Source organism: Urocitellus parryii, chromosome 2 (assembly GCF_045843805.1).
Source record: "Urocitellus parryii isolate mUroPar1 chromosome 2, mUroPar1.hap1, whole genome shotgun sequence".
Classification (NCBI taxonomy): Eukaryota; Metazoa; Chordata; class Mammalia; order Rodentia; family Sciuridae; genus Urocitellus; species Urocitellus parryii.
In genome coordinates this window covers 202,970,039-202,987,340 of record NC_135532.1, presented here as the reverse complement: position 1 = coordinate 202,987,340, position 17,302 = coordinate 202,970,039, and the positions used below count along the sequence as shown (strand labels likewise).

Sequence of the window (17,302 nt, the reverse complement as noted above, 5' to 3'; positions counted from 1 at the left end):
CTAACTCCAGCATCTTGCATTCCTGCAGAACCAGAACCTGGTGGTTGCCACCAAGCTCTAGGCCATCTTACCACAGTAGCCACATCTCCAGGACCCCTGGTGGAATAGCTGCTAGGTGCCTAGGTGACTGAACACACTGAAAAAAACTTCCTAGGCACCACTGGGCAAGCAGAGTGCCCCACTGTCTCTTCTCAAGGGAATGGTTACTTTTACACCCTTGAGCCTCAGATGGGTGTGGTCTTGCCAATTCCTGAGCCGCCCTCGAGAGATCTTTCCTATTGACACTGGACAAAGTCTTCAGTGCTTCTTTAAAGGCTGTGATATCTTTAAGAAATGCAACTTCCTTGGCCCCAGTTATATCCCTGCTTTCAAGTCCAAGTTTTTCAGAGCAGAATGATCCACTAAGGCAGATCTGCTATATGCTAAGGCAGAAAGCCATTCAATATAATATTTTAGGGAGTGATATGTACAATAAAGAAATATAAAATAGTATAAACTGAAAGAGTAAAGTGGTCTTTTTGGATCCGGTGATTACAGGAAATTTCACTGAACCAATAGATGTGAAGAACAAAATGAAGGAGAAGTTCCACAAATTTCTGTAGAGGTAACAAAGTACTAGTGCTCTTGGGTAAGAGGATTTAGGCCTATTCCAAAACACCTTGAGAAGCCCTGCTGCTGTGGCCAGGAAGTGACTGGCTGTAACAGGAACAAGATTGAAGGTGCAGAGAAGGCCCTGATAAGGACTCAGTAGACCCTGGTAAATGGACTGAGAGACCAGTTAGAGAACTAAATAACAACTTTATTTAATCAAGCTTCTGTGTGGAGATGATACTACTGGGAGGTGTCATGACGAAATTGTAGAAACCAGTTAGAGAAAATGGTGCCCTAGGATCACCAGTAAGGGTGCTGGACATGTGGCTAGATGTCATTTATAAGTTCTTATGTCAGATTCATCTGAATTTACTAATAAACAGAGATAAGAAGTAAGGAGTAGAGAAGAATTACTCGTGTAAATATGTGTTATGGTGTAGACATGTGTCCCCCAAAAGCTCAGGTGCAAGACAATGCAAGAAAGTTCAAAGGTAAAATGATCAGATTATTACAGTTATAAACTAATCCATGCATTACTCCACTTGCATGGATTAACTGGGGGTAACTATAGGCAGGTAGGGTATGACTGGAGGAGGTAGGTCACTGGAGTCTTGGCTTTGGAGTATGTATCTTGTCCCTGGTGAGCAGATCTCTCTCTGCTTTGTGATTGCCATGTGCTGAGCTGCTTTCCTCCACACCCTTTTTATCATGATGGTCTACCTCACCTTGGCCCAAGCAATGGAGTACACCATCCATGAACTAAGACCTCTGAAGCAAAGACCTCGGGGCACCATATGAATTTTTCCTCCTCTAAAATTGTTCTTGTCAGGTCTTTTGTTCACAGCAACAACAACAAAAAGTTTGATTGAAACAGTAAGCAGCAGGGTGAGTTTGATATATTCCCAATGAATGAAATGAGGAAAATTGGAAGAAATAGAATTAGCAAGGAAATAACTGTTCTCATTTTATACATGTAAGTTGGACATTTCTACTCATACAGATTAATTAGTATGCTAACCTAAATTTCAGAAATGCAATAATTGCGATAAAAGTTTGTAAGTTTCAAGTATATTTCAGGTATTTAAAGTGATGGTAGCACTGGATAAGATCATGTATGGACTGAGTATAGATGGAGAATAGAAGACAAAGGTGAAATCCAGGAGTATTCTAATATAGAGAGTTTGAAAACAGAAAGGCAACTGGGGGAAAAAGTGGAGAAAACAATAAGGAATGAAACAAAAGGAAAATTACAAGTGCGTGGAGAGTCTTGGAAGTCAAGTGAAGATGGAATTCAAAGATGGTTCCTTAAGTTTCTGTGAATAGCACAAAGTCAAAAACTGCTGAGGTTTATATACCTTACTCCCAGTTATCTGTACTTACCATTCCTGGTGCCTTAAATAATTACATGTGTACCTACATCTTAAGAACAGAATTCTACTTAATAGATGAAATAAAAGCACATATAATAAAAGTATTTTCCTTATTTGGGAAAGAATTAAAAATTGAACATATCCAATTTTCCCACCCCCGTTTCACTCACAACTACCTTTTGAACATGCATTCCAGATCCATGTCCTTTCATAAACAGCTTACTTTGTTAACTAGGATAATTATGCTGATGATCAGATTGATGAACGTGGCTGGTGTTATCCCATTTACTCTTTGTTCTTTCAGATTTCCTCTAAAGCTTTCTTATTCTCTGGCACCAAACCTATATTTTGGAAACATCCTAATTTTTATTTGTCTTATAAATTAGAAGTTGGCTATCTTCCGAGAATTTTTATTATCTTTTGCAAAAGATGATAAAAATAGAGAACAAAAACACTCCTCTGGGAGTACACATTAGTGCTGGCTGTGGACAAACTTGCTGAGGTGCTGTTTTGCACCATTTTTAGTACACACACACACACACAAAAAATTTCAATTTACATTTATGAACCCCCATTGATTTTTTTTTCTCGTTTAACATATTGTGTTTCTCTAGCACAGTTATTTTACTATATTTACTTTCTAAAATATTGACTCTCAGGGCAATAAAGTTATTTACACAGTAACACATAGCAGCATAGTTCAGGGATAGCATTGGTTCACCCATCCAGTGCACCGCTGTGTGCTAGGAAATGTGCTAGTTTTGAGGTTCCAGAAGTCAGGAGGGCATTCCTGTCTATTCCCTCCCAACCTACTCTCCCTGACATTGGGATAAACATTTGTTTACAGTAAAAATGGAGGTGAAATATGGTGGAACCAGCCAACGTTCTTGTCCAATGCCGCCTTGTATCTCCCATTGTTAACCTCTGTGGGTTGAGGTTTGTCTGTCCAGTAGGATCATCTCTTTTCCCCATGCCCTTCTATCTTCCATCCTGTAGCTCTTCCTCTCTTAATTAGACTGTAAACTATTTGAGACCAGAATAATTTTAAAACATACTAATTCTCTTCTTTTCACCTGAATAAGAATTTATATCTCTAATGGGTTTCTTCTCTCATCCCTCAGCTTTGGGTTAATGAAAAAGCTAAGAAAGCTTTTGCATTGTCCAGTATCCCAGTGATTAAAAAGCACCAATTCTTGAAACCCACTTAGACCCTCCAGATTAGTCTCTGAAGATGAAAACCAGGAATCTAAGTTTGGGAAAATTTCTCAAGTGATTTATAAAAGTTTGAAAGCACTGGCTGTCACATCTGGTTTCTCCAGTCACTCTCCACTGAGGAAAGGCTCTGGGATTGCCACAGGATGGAGTGTTAGCAGTGCTGGTTGTGCTGGTCATGGACTTGTTGTGAGAAAGTTAAGTTCATAGGCACAGAAGGGTTTCTGAGCAGGACTTGAGAGATAAATGTAAATAACATGTATTGAAGGGATTTTTTCCTAACCATGGAACTACTTACAGGTGCTGAAAGAAGTAACATGAAAAAGGAGGCTATTTTCCATGCAGCACAATAACAATTTTATAAATGATCAAGAATATGTCAGATTAATCTTGTCATAAATTGCATTTAATTAGACACTAGCTTGAAGCATGTATATTTAACCTTCACAGCTCATGGTTCATATATCAGTTTTCTACTCAGGACTTCAAAATAATGAGAGGAAATAGTAATTGCTAAAATCTACGTTACTTACACTCTCATCAGTAACACATTTATTAGTTCTCAAATATAGTTCTTACAAAAGAGATATGAATTTAGGAGTTCAGCTATCCTTTTTCTAAATTGCTTTAATTTAATACTAGTTTAAATCTGTAACAAATTAACTTAATATGCTTTTATGCACTTCCATATGATATATTCTGAAGATATAATATATAGAAAACACTTGAGAAAATATCTTATAATTTAATGATAATATATACTCTGTTAACTTCAAAAATATATATATATGTGTGTTTCATATACTCTAAGCAAATATTGTGATGATTTAAATGTTAGAGTGTTGATACAATAAATATTATTTATAGAGATAATTTATGTGCATACACTATAAATATAAAATATTAATTCCATATGTAAGTCATGTAAATAATTGTAATATAAAATATATAAGAAATATTGAAGTATAAAGTAAGAAATTTATAATGTAGTAATTTTAAGATTAATTTATTATAAATACTGGGTGTATACATAAATTAAATATTGAGGAAAAACATACAATTCCTAAAACTGCATAATTATCAGCTTCCTCTCAGTGTTAACAGATAGGCAAATCAGGGGAAAGCTTTGCAGTTGAACTTGAGGAAATCTAGTTTAGATATGATAGATAGAGGAGAAATTTCAGAAACAAGACAAGAGGAAAGAGATTTCTCTCTAGGTAGGCCAAAGTACACAGGGGAGTCCCAGTGTTCAGTGACAATAGAATGTATTCAGCATGTTAGAAATTATGTGTGCCAAGCATGAATCCTCTAGCTTGAAGAAGAAAAACAGAAAGGCTTCATGACAAGCAGACAGGGCCTTCTTCTTCTTCCCTATAGCACTAGAAGATGTTCCTAGCTCAGCATCTGGGCCACTTCAGGAGCTGCCTGCAACTACTGGGAGCAGAAGTACCTCCCCTGCTTGAGCATGTAATCCAATGGCAGAGCATGCCTCTCCTTCCTGCTTGCCAAACCTTCAATCCTACCTGCCAGTTTCTAGTCCCTCCTGCAGAACCCATGGCTGTACTAGGTGTTTGCTGGTGCATGCACAGGCTCTAAAGTCTAACCTAGTTCACATCCACCCACTACTCCTTAAATCACCAGTTTTAATACAGTGTGCTGTCAGTAGGTGTTCTTTGGAAACTTTAGTTATCTATTGCTTTTAGTGATAACTGTTACTTGATCAACCATGATAATTTGGGGAATAAAATAAAAACTTTTAGACATGTAAATGGAATCTCTTTTAGTATTTTGATCTTCTTGATGAATAGGTAGATGAAAAAGTAGATGGATAGATGTAAAATAGTTTTATTGCCCTTTTTGTATTTGCAGATGATTTGAATTTTAACGCTCTAAATACCACACTAAACTAGGCATTTGCAATTGCTAAGAATTGAATCGATTTCTCTATAGTTTCAGTCACTGGATTTTGACTTCGTTGTGAACATAGCTTAATTGGCTTTAATTCCATCTATTCACTGGAAATTTCTTGGCATAAAGATATTGCAGACCAATAGCATATTTAGGAGTCCTTAAACACTTTCAGATTATAATTTACTATCTAATTTCATCTGTCCTATAACACAATTATTATCCTTTACCAATACATTATTGAAAGCCAACCTTGTATGTGGAAATTATTTGAGTAAGTATCATTATAAGTTTTACTGCTTACCTTAACTCTATGTAAATTCAGTGACTCCCTAAATTGGAGAATGTCTCTGAACTTCCTTCTATTACTACATCAGCTGCTGTGGTTTCTGAAGGATCCCATGGTAGAATTCAATCCAATTCAGAGGCCCTCAAATGTGGTTATATATTACTCTAAATGTGGAGTTTTTATTTTTAAATTATTTTAAAAATTGCCTGCTGGTCTATACCATACTCATTAAATTAGAAGAGACAAGGGGGAAACCACTGTTTACATTATTTAAAGGCATTCCAGGTGATTCTAATGTACATCTAGATTGGAGAATCACAATCTATAACTAAAGATCAAGAGATACTTTGAGAGAAGTGACACAGAGATTAGTCCTAATTAAGGCTTTTTCTGTCATCTTATCAAAATATAAAAATTTAACCCTTTTTACAATCTAAAAATTTGATCTCAAAGAAACCTGGAGTATTCAAGGGGGAGTAGAAGGGAGGGAGAAAAGAGAAAGATGTGTCCAGGGTGCTAAAGTAGGAGAAATGAGTTTGGGTGTGCTATTGCACAGTAGGGTGACTATGGATAACAGTTATGTATTATATATTTCACAAGAACTAGAATAAAGGATTGTGAATGTTTTGACCACAAAGAAATAATAAATGTTTGAGGAGATAATGATACATTTATCCTGATGTGAATATTATTTAATGTATGCATGTATTGAAATATCACATGGTACCCCACAAATATGTTCAATTTTATGTGAATTAAGAATGATAGAAACAAATATGAAATATTGTAAAGAAAAATCCTACAGAGAAATATAGGAATATTGCAGAACGGAAATTCATAATTCCTACTGTTTGCAGTTAGATAGCTTTTTCAGAGTAACTGCTTTGAAAAGCAAAGCTTATACTTATTTTTTACAACTTTAGGCAAAATATGGACCCATCCAAATGGACAGCACTCCTAGGCCTGAACATGAGATCAAATTTGACTTCTCCTCAGATAGTAACTCGCTTGATAGATCAAATTGTCATAAACCCTCATTACAATAAACGGGAAAAGGACAGTGATATTGCCATGATGCATCTTGAAGTTAAAGTTAATTATACAGGTAAAAGGAATCACTTTTATTTATTTATTTTATCTTCTCAAATCAACCCAAAATATGATTTGAAATATCATCAGTATCAACATATTAGTAGCCTATAAAAATTGGAAAATCTGACACAAAGTCATTATAACTTAAGTTGAATTGAGAAATAGAGAAAAAAATATTAAATTTCCTTTGTCAAGGTGTTTAAATTCAACCTTATATAAAGGATCAGTAGAATGAAACTCTTAGAGATTTCTATATCAGTAAACTCAAAGGAACAGCACTAAGAAATAGGTCATAATATTACTCATGCCTTCTCTATTTCTTCTGTAATTGACAGGTGGGTTCATCTATCAAAAGGACAGACTAAGATGTAAACTTTTTTTAAAAAGGATGTGTTCTCAGAGTAAAGAATTGCATTATCCATGTAATGAAGATTTTAAAAGACATTAAATAATATTACTAGACTAGCAAATGAAGGACTTCTTCCAAATGCACAGATGATATTACAAAAGTCACCTGAGAAAGTGGAGTGAAATTCCATCTGTACAGGCATCACAGCATTAACCAAAGGCAGATGATTACTGTGGTTAGTTGCATGGTCATGTCCTTGAGGGTAATCACCACACCCTCTTCCTTTTTGTGTCTGACTTGGATCTTACAGGTACTAGGTGCTAAGTGAACACCAAGGAGTTAGATGCAGAAGAACTTTCAGAGTCAGTGACTAATATTAGTTCTTTCATAAGTGCCCTCTCAAACAATTATCTAAAAACTTTATAATGTTAACCCAAGTTTCTTGTAACTGATCCTGAAAATCAGCCTTACCTAGATTTCACAGATCTGGCTCTATATTCACTGAGTACTATCATTATTTAAAAAGCAGATAAAAATAATTTACTCCCTAAATATGACATTATTTGCCATATAAAGGAGTAAATATGAGACTATGTAGAGAATCCCACAAAGACCAACAGTAGCACCTAGTCCATTGTCACAGAAGTATTATTCTCAAATTCCTTTTTCTTCTATGATTGACATTTGAAAGTTTTTCAGGCAGGAAGAACTAAAATACAAGTGTTTGAAACTAAACGGTGAACATATTGATTTTTTTAAATTTGTTAGAAGAAAATGTGTATCTGTTTTTATTTTTTGTTTAATTTTTTTTTCAGATTACATACAACCCATTTGTTTACCAGAAGAAAATCAAGTTTTTCTTCCAGGAAGAAATTGTTCTATAGCTGGATGGGGAATGATTGAGAATGAAGGTAACTGAGCAGATTTTTTAAAACAGACATGCCCTTTAATGACAAGAATGCAACTGTACTATCCTGTGAATATTTTCAACATTTTTAAAAACACTCATACTATGATTTTTTTATATTTCTTAAAAGCATTGTCAGGATTATATTAACATATTGTGTATTCATATAGTATTTTAAATTTTTATAGATTGTGTAGAGCATATTATAAGACTATAATGCTCTTGAGAAAGATCACAAATATTTCACAAAACTTAATATTTCATATTTTGTATAATAAACACTCTGGCAAATAGAGAAGATGCAACATTTAAATGAATATAATCCCAGATTATAGATAATTATTTTTGTAAAGTATATTGATAATGTCTTATCAAAAGCCATTTCTCTAATCAATAGAAGTATCTTCATTTATAATGTAAAGACCTCCTACTCAAATTCCTTAAAATGAGAATGAAATTTTTTCTAGCTTCAACACACTGACACTGCCTAGTGGCAAGAGGACTCAGAAACAGCATGAATCTTACATTAAGGACTATCTATTGAAATATGCCCATTATTATTTACTCACATGTTTTATAAATGCAAAACATATTAAATATATCCAAACAACATCACCAGTCATCAGGGAAATTCAAATCAAACCCAGGATGAGACATCACCTTACCCAGTAAGGATGGCAATTATAAAAAAGATGCATGATAAGAAGTACTGGATGTGGAGAAAAAAGACCCCCTGCACACTGTTTGTGGAAAGATAAATTAGTACAGACATTATTGGAAAAAAAAAGATGGAGGATTGCCCCCAAATTAAAAATAAAACCACAATATAGTTCCAAAAATCTCACTCATGAGTATGTTAAAAAGACCTTCTGGTCTACATAGTAGCATGAAAACAGCCAACAATAATGTATTGCACACTCAAAAAACTAGAAGAAAGGATTTTGAAAGTTTTTACTGTAAAGTAGTGATAAATGAGAATATAGATAAGTTTAACCTGATTTCAACATTACCTGATGTACATTATTACATGGCTCTCCATTAATATGTATGATTTTGATGTTTTCATGTATGAGTTAAAAATAAAGCAGAATTTATAACTCAAAATATACATACAAACTTGAATTTTTAAAAAGTTTTCCAGTACTCCATACTCTTTAAATATGACTATGAGATTGATTGACAACATTATTTCTAACAGGAATATCCCACCAAAGACATACTTGAACATTTAATAATGGTAAATCAAAAGGAAAGACTCTTTAGTCGATAGAAGTGCCTCAGTGGTCACAAGAAATTATAGCTATAATTTTTAAAAGTTTCAATTTATTTAATATAATTTAAAAAATCTTGTGGAGAGGTGCAGAATTAAAGAACTCATGTTGAAAATTTCCCTTCTCCTTAGAAAAAGCATGAAGTTCTGAGTCAGATGCTTGCTTACAGATACCAGTAAATGCTGTCCCCAGCAATCACATTATATTGTTGAAAATGCCTCATGTCCATAAAGTAAATCAAAGTCAAAGATTATATATTCTTATATTTCCTTCATTTGAAAATGGCATGATTTATTAAATTTAGAATTTAAATAGTAAAAATGGTTTCTAAATGGATATTTTTCTTTCAGACTTCAAACTAAAATGCATTTTATGGCCACATATAGACTCTACAAAACCAAATTGTCCACTAGCAAAATTTAAGACTCTTTATTCCATAAGAAATATTTTTGTGCTGAGAAAACTAGGTTCACATTTATTTATTATAACTAAAATATATGCTTAATTGACACCAGGAAGTCTGTAAGAATGGTATGAAACAAGGAAAAAACATATCTGAGATCAACTTCATTTTGGAATAAACATCCAGGTCATGTTTAATATTTCCCAGATGATTTCAAATTTAATGAATTTTATGAACTTTGCCTTATGAGTCCCACCTAATTAATTTCATAAAATCCTAGGTTCCCATCTTGTGAGTATATTGCACTAATTAATTAGCCAAGAAAACCATGACCATATTGTCCATTAGGAAGAAAAGAGGTGATATTCTTTAAAATGATCAGTAAGCTTAAAATAATTTTACTGAAATGTTTATGGGGGGGGCACATATGTACTTAACTATCCTCATGGCACCTCATATGAACAAATAAATATTAAATATAAGAACACCGTTCAAATTTTCCTTTATTAAATAATTTTATTCTCAACTCAAATATATTTTCTATTCATTGGTTAGGAGAAAAAAAAATGCCTTTTGTTTTTATTGTAAAATTTAATCAACCGGCCCATTCCTTGATTTTCATAGGATAGATGACAGTGATGTGCTTAATTTGCTCCTCCATCTTTCCTTCACTTAAAATCTCCTGTCAAACCGTAAAACTTATCCCATTCCATCATGTGCTGTTGGATATTGAGGCACTGGCTGCTAGTAGCCATTTTTGTGTGACTCCTCCCAATTCTATTTTCACTGTCATGTTGTTCTTTAAAGTCAGTTATGGTGGAAGGTTTATAGCAGCAAACTGGTACATTTTGATTTTTCCTGGAGAAATTCTTGCTACATATTTGCCAACACACCATTGAGTCACACAAACTGCATTGCACCTAAGTCACACATGCACACGTATGCACTTGTCTGTTTCTTCAACCTTTTTAGTGCATGAATTAAACTTAGCTAGGAGTGAGTTCATGTTCATTTTTGCAACAACACTGTCAAATGTACTAACTTATCCTCAACGTTTTGCCTGTCTTCAAGAACCAAATAGAATTGCAAATTATTAGAAAGTGCTTATTGGGTACCTTTTCTAAGTCACTAACACCTGCTTGTTTCCATTCCTCTTTGGATTAGTATTTCAGTAAACAGAAACTCATACTCCCAGTGAATGAATCCTTTTATAAAAAGAATGGAAATGCACTCTGCTACAGTGTGTCTCCTTTCTATTCACCTGCATGTGGATGACAAGCTGATTGCCCCTAGACCAGGGCACAGTTCAACTGAGCTTTGTCCTCTGCTTGGTTTGCACCTGCTCACTCACAGAGCACCACAAAGAAGCTGAATGCCATTATACAGGAGGGAGCACCTCCTCAGGTGCCAAATGAAAAGCACTTCTGAATTTCCATGTTGTTGCTAATTTCCCTGAGTGGATCTCTTTGTTTTGGCAGGCTTTATTTCCATGAGCAATACTGTAACTGTTTTAAATTACTGAAAATGCCTAAAGCTCACCCTAGTCCAATCTACCCTTCCAAGTATCCCTTGGGAAACGGAAAAAAAATGAACTACTGTTAACCCATTTGTCAAAATCCACAGATGGGCTTTATTATATGCTCTAAAGTTCAAGGTTAGTAGTTAGTTCCATTATATATACGCACATTACACAATAATGAGAGCAAAATGCAGGAATAAATAAGACTGATGGTGCTTCATTCAGGGGTGCATGCTGATCACTTTTGACTGGCTGCCTGCATTATCCATTCCGAACAGGGCCTACTGCAAACATATTACAAGAAGCTGATGTTCCTCTTCTATCAAATGAGAAATGTCAGCAACAGATGCCAGCATATAACATTACTGAAAATATGATATGTGCAGGCTATGAAGAAGGAGGAATAGATACCTGCAAGGTAAATATGTAAAACTGTTCACCTTACACTTTCAGAAAATATTGCTACCTAATTATTTTATTGCTTAACAAGAATTTGGGAGTAAAGAAATCATCAAGACCCCTAACTTCACCTCTTCTTTTACAAAATTGTGACTTTTTGCCTGTTTGCATGCTACTACTCAGTAGCCCTGAGCATTAGAAACAAAACTAATGTTTAGGAACAAGGATTACAAACCATATGTCTTTAGGTATAGTACTTGAATGTGCAAGGTGGCAAGATAAAAATGGGGAGTAGTGGACCTGGAATATTTCAGAGAATTTGTACCTTATCTAAAAGCATCTATTTTTAAATTTTCAATCATTTTAAACCAGAGGCAAAATGCAAAACAAATAAATCAAGGCTGAGGGCAAATTTTAGTCTGTGGCTCTCTAATATTCAATCCTGTTTTTAAAATATAGTCCAGGTGTTTGGTGACCAAAAATAACTTCTAGATGAAAAAACAAAACAAACATGAGTTGCCTGGTAAAAGCCAGTTACAGCTAATCAAGTGGAAAATGAACAAAGAAATTAATAACCTAGGATAATTTTGGCTCTAGAAGTATTACACTAGAGTATTTCTTTTATCTTTTACATTCCATTTTAGAGATGTCATAACATGTACTCAATGCAGTGGGAATGCCATTATTGCAATTAATTTGAAGTGTTGATTTTGACCCATATGACCATCAGAAGAAATCTCTTACCTACCTACTACCTCAGTGAAACATCTTACCACCTAGAAATAATGTAGACATTGTTTAGCTCCATGAAATCCACATACAGTTAAGAAATAAGAAGTTCTACTAAATTCTAAAAGCATAATCAATTTATAGGTGTAACAATAGGTTAGTTATTACACTTATGATTCTTGTGATAATTTCTTTCTTTACTCACAAATTTTTTGATTCTATGTTTGGACTTCCCTGTTGGACCCTGGCTTTACCACTTATTGGTGAGACTTTGGGCAAATCACTTGAGATTTATTGAGAAGTTTAAGTGATATCTCATTTATAAGGCACAAAGCAAGCACTCAAAGATATTAACAGCTTTTAGTTTTGGACTTAGTAAATACATTTTCTGGCAAGTTTTCTGTATCTAAAAATTAATAAAATATTAATGCATTAACATCTGCTGAATTAGATTAAACCTGAAAGCATTACTGACCAAGTGAATTATTTATACATGTGGAAGTAGAAACCTGTATTGTGGAAAGTGATTTCACTGTGTTAAAATATAACAACTTGATTCATTTATTAACACATATATATTATAATTTGACAAGACTGTAGATACTTATGCAGATATATATATATATATATATATATATATAATCACATAAATCAATGTCTCAAGTTATGTTAAACTTTCAACTGAGTTTTCCATTTATTCTGCTTTGATGAACACACAATTTTAAGTAAAATTGAATAGCTTTCTTGTATAAAAATTAGCTCTGAATCTTATACTTTCCATTTAAAATGAAAGATGTACTAAAGGTAAGATATATTGCCACTTAAGGGGAGATTTATAGAATTATTGTGCAGGAGGGAAATCAGCTGTACGACCTCAATTATAGTTAATGGGGATTGTGTGGCAGACACCTCACTCACTAAGCAGAAAATACAATGGCTAATGCTATTGATGTTAAGATCACATTAAGCTGATAACTCATGCCAGATCTTTTAGATCTTATGGTTGGCTCTGATTTCAGAGTGTAAGTATGCTATTCATCAACAAGTAAGAAATCTCTCATATACAAGGAAATACCTTATGTAACAAAATGTTATCATAATTGAGTAATCATTACTTCAGATTGTCACATGATTTTCTTGGTTCAACTTTAATGCTCTGTTTTATAAGAGGATTAACTGATTAATACACTATTTAAAATTGTTATTGATATATTGTTTGAATAACTTTGAAGCATAAGATTTTAACCTCAGAATTTGCCTCATGATGCATTCACAAGTTCTTAAACATCTGGATTACCAAAGGTTTGCATTTTGTCTGGATTTAAAAGTAAGAACAATAACTAGAGAATGACTTCTCTCTGTAAAACTAAGGGGATGGCATTCTGTTCACCATTCCATACTAGCAATTTTCAAACCCTTCCTCAATCCAGCAGATAGATCTTCATCACCTCAGAACTTTTTAGAAGTGCAGATCCTCTGGTCTCATCACACACCTGCTAAATCAGAACCTCTGAGATAGGAGTCTGGCATTGTGAGCTCCACATTTATCACCTTTGGTGATTCTGATAGTTAAGTTTCAGAACCATGATTCAAAACAAAAATGGTTACCAGCCCTTATACTCAGAAAAGGTAGTAATTTTTAGGTTTATTTATAAATATAACATGTGAGTGGAAAAATATATTTCAAGTTAATACTTTGTCTTCTTGATATTAATTCATATTTTTGAAGTAACATATTTCAGAGTGGAAGAAGAAAGTACCATCATTGAGCATATTAGATATTTAAGACAAGAAGGTACATAACTAAACTGAAATGCTTAGTGAGATGATGGTACATGATGGATACATACCTCAGGCTCCCAGCCAGATAGACCACACACCAGAAAGGCAGCAAGCCTGTTGCCTGGTCTTGAATAACAGCAACTGACCTAGTATGGGCTGGGTAAGCTAAAATCCTTGTTTGTATAATCAATGTCTGGGTCCCTCTTAAAATAAAAATTAAATTATTTTAGAAAACATGAAGCAAATCAAATAACTCCTCTTGAAAACATTCAAGCAGTTGAAATGTACTTTTAATGACATAAACTATATGTGAAATTTAAATCTTGGATAAATATTGTTTCATAAATATTCCTGAAAAAAATATATATATGGTAAGGGCTTAGGATGCAGAAATAAAAATCATAGTCCCTACCTTCAAACAATGTGAATATATTTTTCACATCTAGAATATAGGTAACCTGTGATTGCCAATGTAATTTATGTTCCTGTGCACCCAAGATTAGAATAAAAGTGCTTTGATAGACCCCATTTTTTCCTTTAAATAGAGGGATCAGAGATGATAAAGATTCAGACAAAAAGTCTCTCTAATTTTTTCTAACATAAATCTAAGAATGAAATATTCTTCTACACCAGTCTATTTAAACAAAGTGTATAAGACTTTAAATTATTTCATAAAAAGGCAATAAATTAATCTAAAATGTTCACATAATTAACATAGGAGAAATACTTGTCACTTTTACATCATTAAATATGATACATGTTCCATTATCATTATCATTACTCAGGAATCATTGTGCACAAATAAAAGTTGTGTAATTTACTAGGATCAATTATAATTAGCATTTGTTCAAATTAAAACCTTTCTACATCAGTTGAAATCTCTGATGAAAACTTGTTCTTATTAATAGAATTATATCAAAGATTTGCCTCTTTCATTTGAAATGTTGAGGTTTTCAAATTTGATTGTGTTTTTTTCAGTGCCAAAAATTTAATCCCACTCAAGAGTACAAAGATCAACACCATGTATAAGTTATTGTTTAAATCACAATATGGAATCAGTTATATTTTTTTCTGGAGTCCTTCATAAGGTGTTTTTTTACATAGCATCTATTTTAAAAAATTACCAACTTATATTTTGCTAGTAATTACATTCCTATTCATTATTGTGCTTTAGAGTGTAACACCATAATTAAAGAAAGTTTTAGGGTATTGTAAAATATTACAAATTATGTTTGAGTTGTCATAATTTGCTCTTTCTTCCTATTGAGGAGCAATGGGTTCTCATTTGTGGCCTGGAGTGATGGTAAGAACATCTACAGAGGGCTTGCAATAAATCATATTTATAAATATTCATTTTTGATTGATTTGCTTAACACAATCTCTTCTGTTTACATTCATTAACCACACACACCCACAACTTTTTATGTGACTCACTTTTTAGGGAGATTCAGGAGGACCATTAATGTGCGAAGAAAACAACAGGTGGCTCCTTGCTGGTGTGACATCATTTGGAGACAAGTGTGCCCTTCCTAACCACCCAGGGGTGTATGCCCGAGTTACAAGGTTCACAGAATGGATTCAGAGTTTCCTACATTAAGCCTTTCCGAAAACAAACACGAAAGTGGGCAGTTTTCCTATCCCACTCTAAGAAACATACAAACTGAGAGTTTTGTGGGTAAAAAAGAAAAGTTACCACAAGCCTTATTTATTCTAGTATAGGCCACTTAAAGTGCTGGAATGAGAGGAAGGGACAAAATACAAAAATCTTAAAATCAATCTTTGTGACACAGAGTAACTTCTCAATTTTGATTTCATTCTGAACAGATTTTCTTTCACAGATATCATTCCTTGTTTTTTAATTATTATTTTTGCCATTGTCTGTTATTTACATTGATTTAATTTTAAAACACATGCCACACATTTTTAAAAGTTTGATAAAAATTTTAAAAAGAAGCGAAATAAATTGTATTGCCCAAAGTATGTCATTGTTTGAAATAAACTACTCTAAATTGTCTGGTTTCAGTTTAGCTTGTTATTTCCAGAATGTCAACACTTTTCTTGCTTTTCCACCCAATGAATTTCCATTTCAACTTGAGCATAAACTTAATATTTTACCTGATCATATAAAATATTTATTGTAAGTTCATGTCACAGACCTAATTGTGACATGATTAGTTGCCTGTTTTCCTCATATAAAACTGAGCAGCAAATACACACAGGTATCTATATCACCTTAGCATTAAAACAAAAATAAATTAACAAATATGGTTAGTCTATACAGATCATTTTTACCTGGATAAATCATACCATCCACTTATTTTAAGCTAGTCTTTTTAAGTCTCAGAATATAAACAGGCATAATAAAGAAACAGAACTGTTAGAAATGTTTTTCTGTTCTTGGTTTTTGTGTATTATACTTGATATTTCTAGCATGTGAAAAACTTGTTAAGACACAGCTGAATTGCCCATTAGAAGGCCAAAAATGTGTAATAAATGAATTTTCTTTGCTTCTTTAATGTCTTGGATCATTTCCAGAGGAACTGCAAACTTCAATTTAGCTGACCACGCAGAATCTGTTGATTTGGGGTACACAAAATTTATACTTACTTAATGCAAAACACATATGTACACACATTCTTGCATACGCATATGATAGAAAAGAGAGTGATATTTAGAGGAGTTTGAAGAAGGGATTAGTCCGTATGGATTGGCCTTATGAAAGAAAGGAAGTTTGAGTTATGCCCAGAAGGAATGATTATTACAGATTCATTTAATAGGGTAGCAGGGCCACTGCAAAGGTGGTCCCTGAAATCTTGTAAGTTTGGGAAGAGTGGTCAGTAGTATGTATTCTGGTACCAAAAGCATCACATTGGTAACAGTCATACCAAGGAGAAAATGTCATATAAAAATGTGTAGCATGATGGAGGACTACAGATGCTCATAAAGAACTGTGTACTTTATTCTTAGGACAAAATTCAGGAGCCCCTGAACACACTCTTCAAGAACTTTTTTTAATTCTTGGTCAACAGGAATGATGAAGCAGCAGGCATAGGTTGTGTTGTTTGTGTTTAGTACTTGAACATTATTCCGAATTTCTTCTGTATTTTCCAGCACATATTAAAGCTGTGCTCTGAAAACATGAACACAACAGATATACCATCTTCTCCTTTTCATTTTCGAAAGTCGGATAAACTTTTAGAAAACTCTTAGGACAATCAGTATCATCTTCTAATAAGAGAGGAGTTTGCTTTTTCCACCTTTAGTCATTTATGGGTTTAGTCATTAATACCAGAAGAGTTATTCAGACCTGGATAAAGATAAAGGAGAAAGCAAAGCTGGTCTCCATCATTCGCCTGCTTCTGCTGTGCAGCTGTTACAGTCCTGGGTGGCAAAACACAGGAGAAACCTAGTCTCCCTTTCATCAAGTCCTGAATAAGGGAAGAAGTGTGTGATGGTAGTTTGGATGGAACAGGGAGGTGCT

At 33.7% G+C, this 17,302-nt stretch overlaps 1 protein-coding gene across 2 annotated transcripts in view; it reads left to right on the top strand.

Annotated features, from left to right (window-relative positions):
* Tmprss15 (transmembrane serine protease 15) overlaps positions 1–15,418 on the top strand; it is a 113,040-nt gene extending 97,622 nt beyond the window's left edge. For both annotated transcript variants that reach the window (XM_026411953.2, XM_026411947.2), the window contains 4 exons: positions 6,294–6,475; positions 7,627–7,722; positions 11,190–11,329; positions 15,263–15,418. In XM_026411953.2, coding sequence (XP_026267738.2) covers positions 6,294–6,475; positions 7,627–7,722; positions 11,190–11,329; positions 15,263–15,418 — 574 coding nt within the window. The remainder of the gene's footprint in view (positions 1–6,293; positions 6,476–7,626; positions 7,723–11,189; positions 11,330–15,262) is intronic.
* Positions 15,419–17,302: the final 1,884 nt, after the last annotated feature.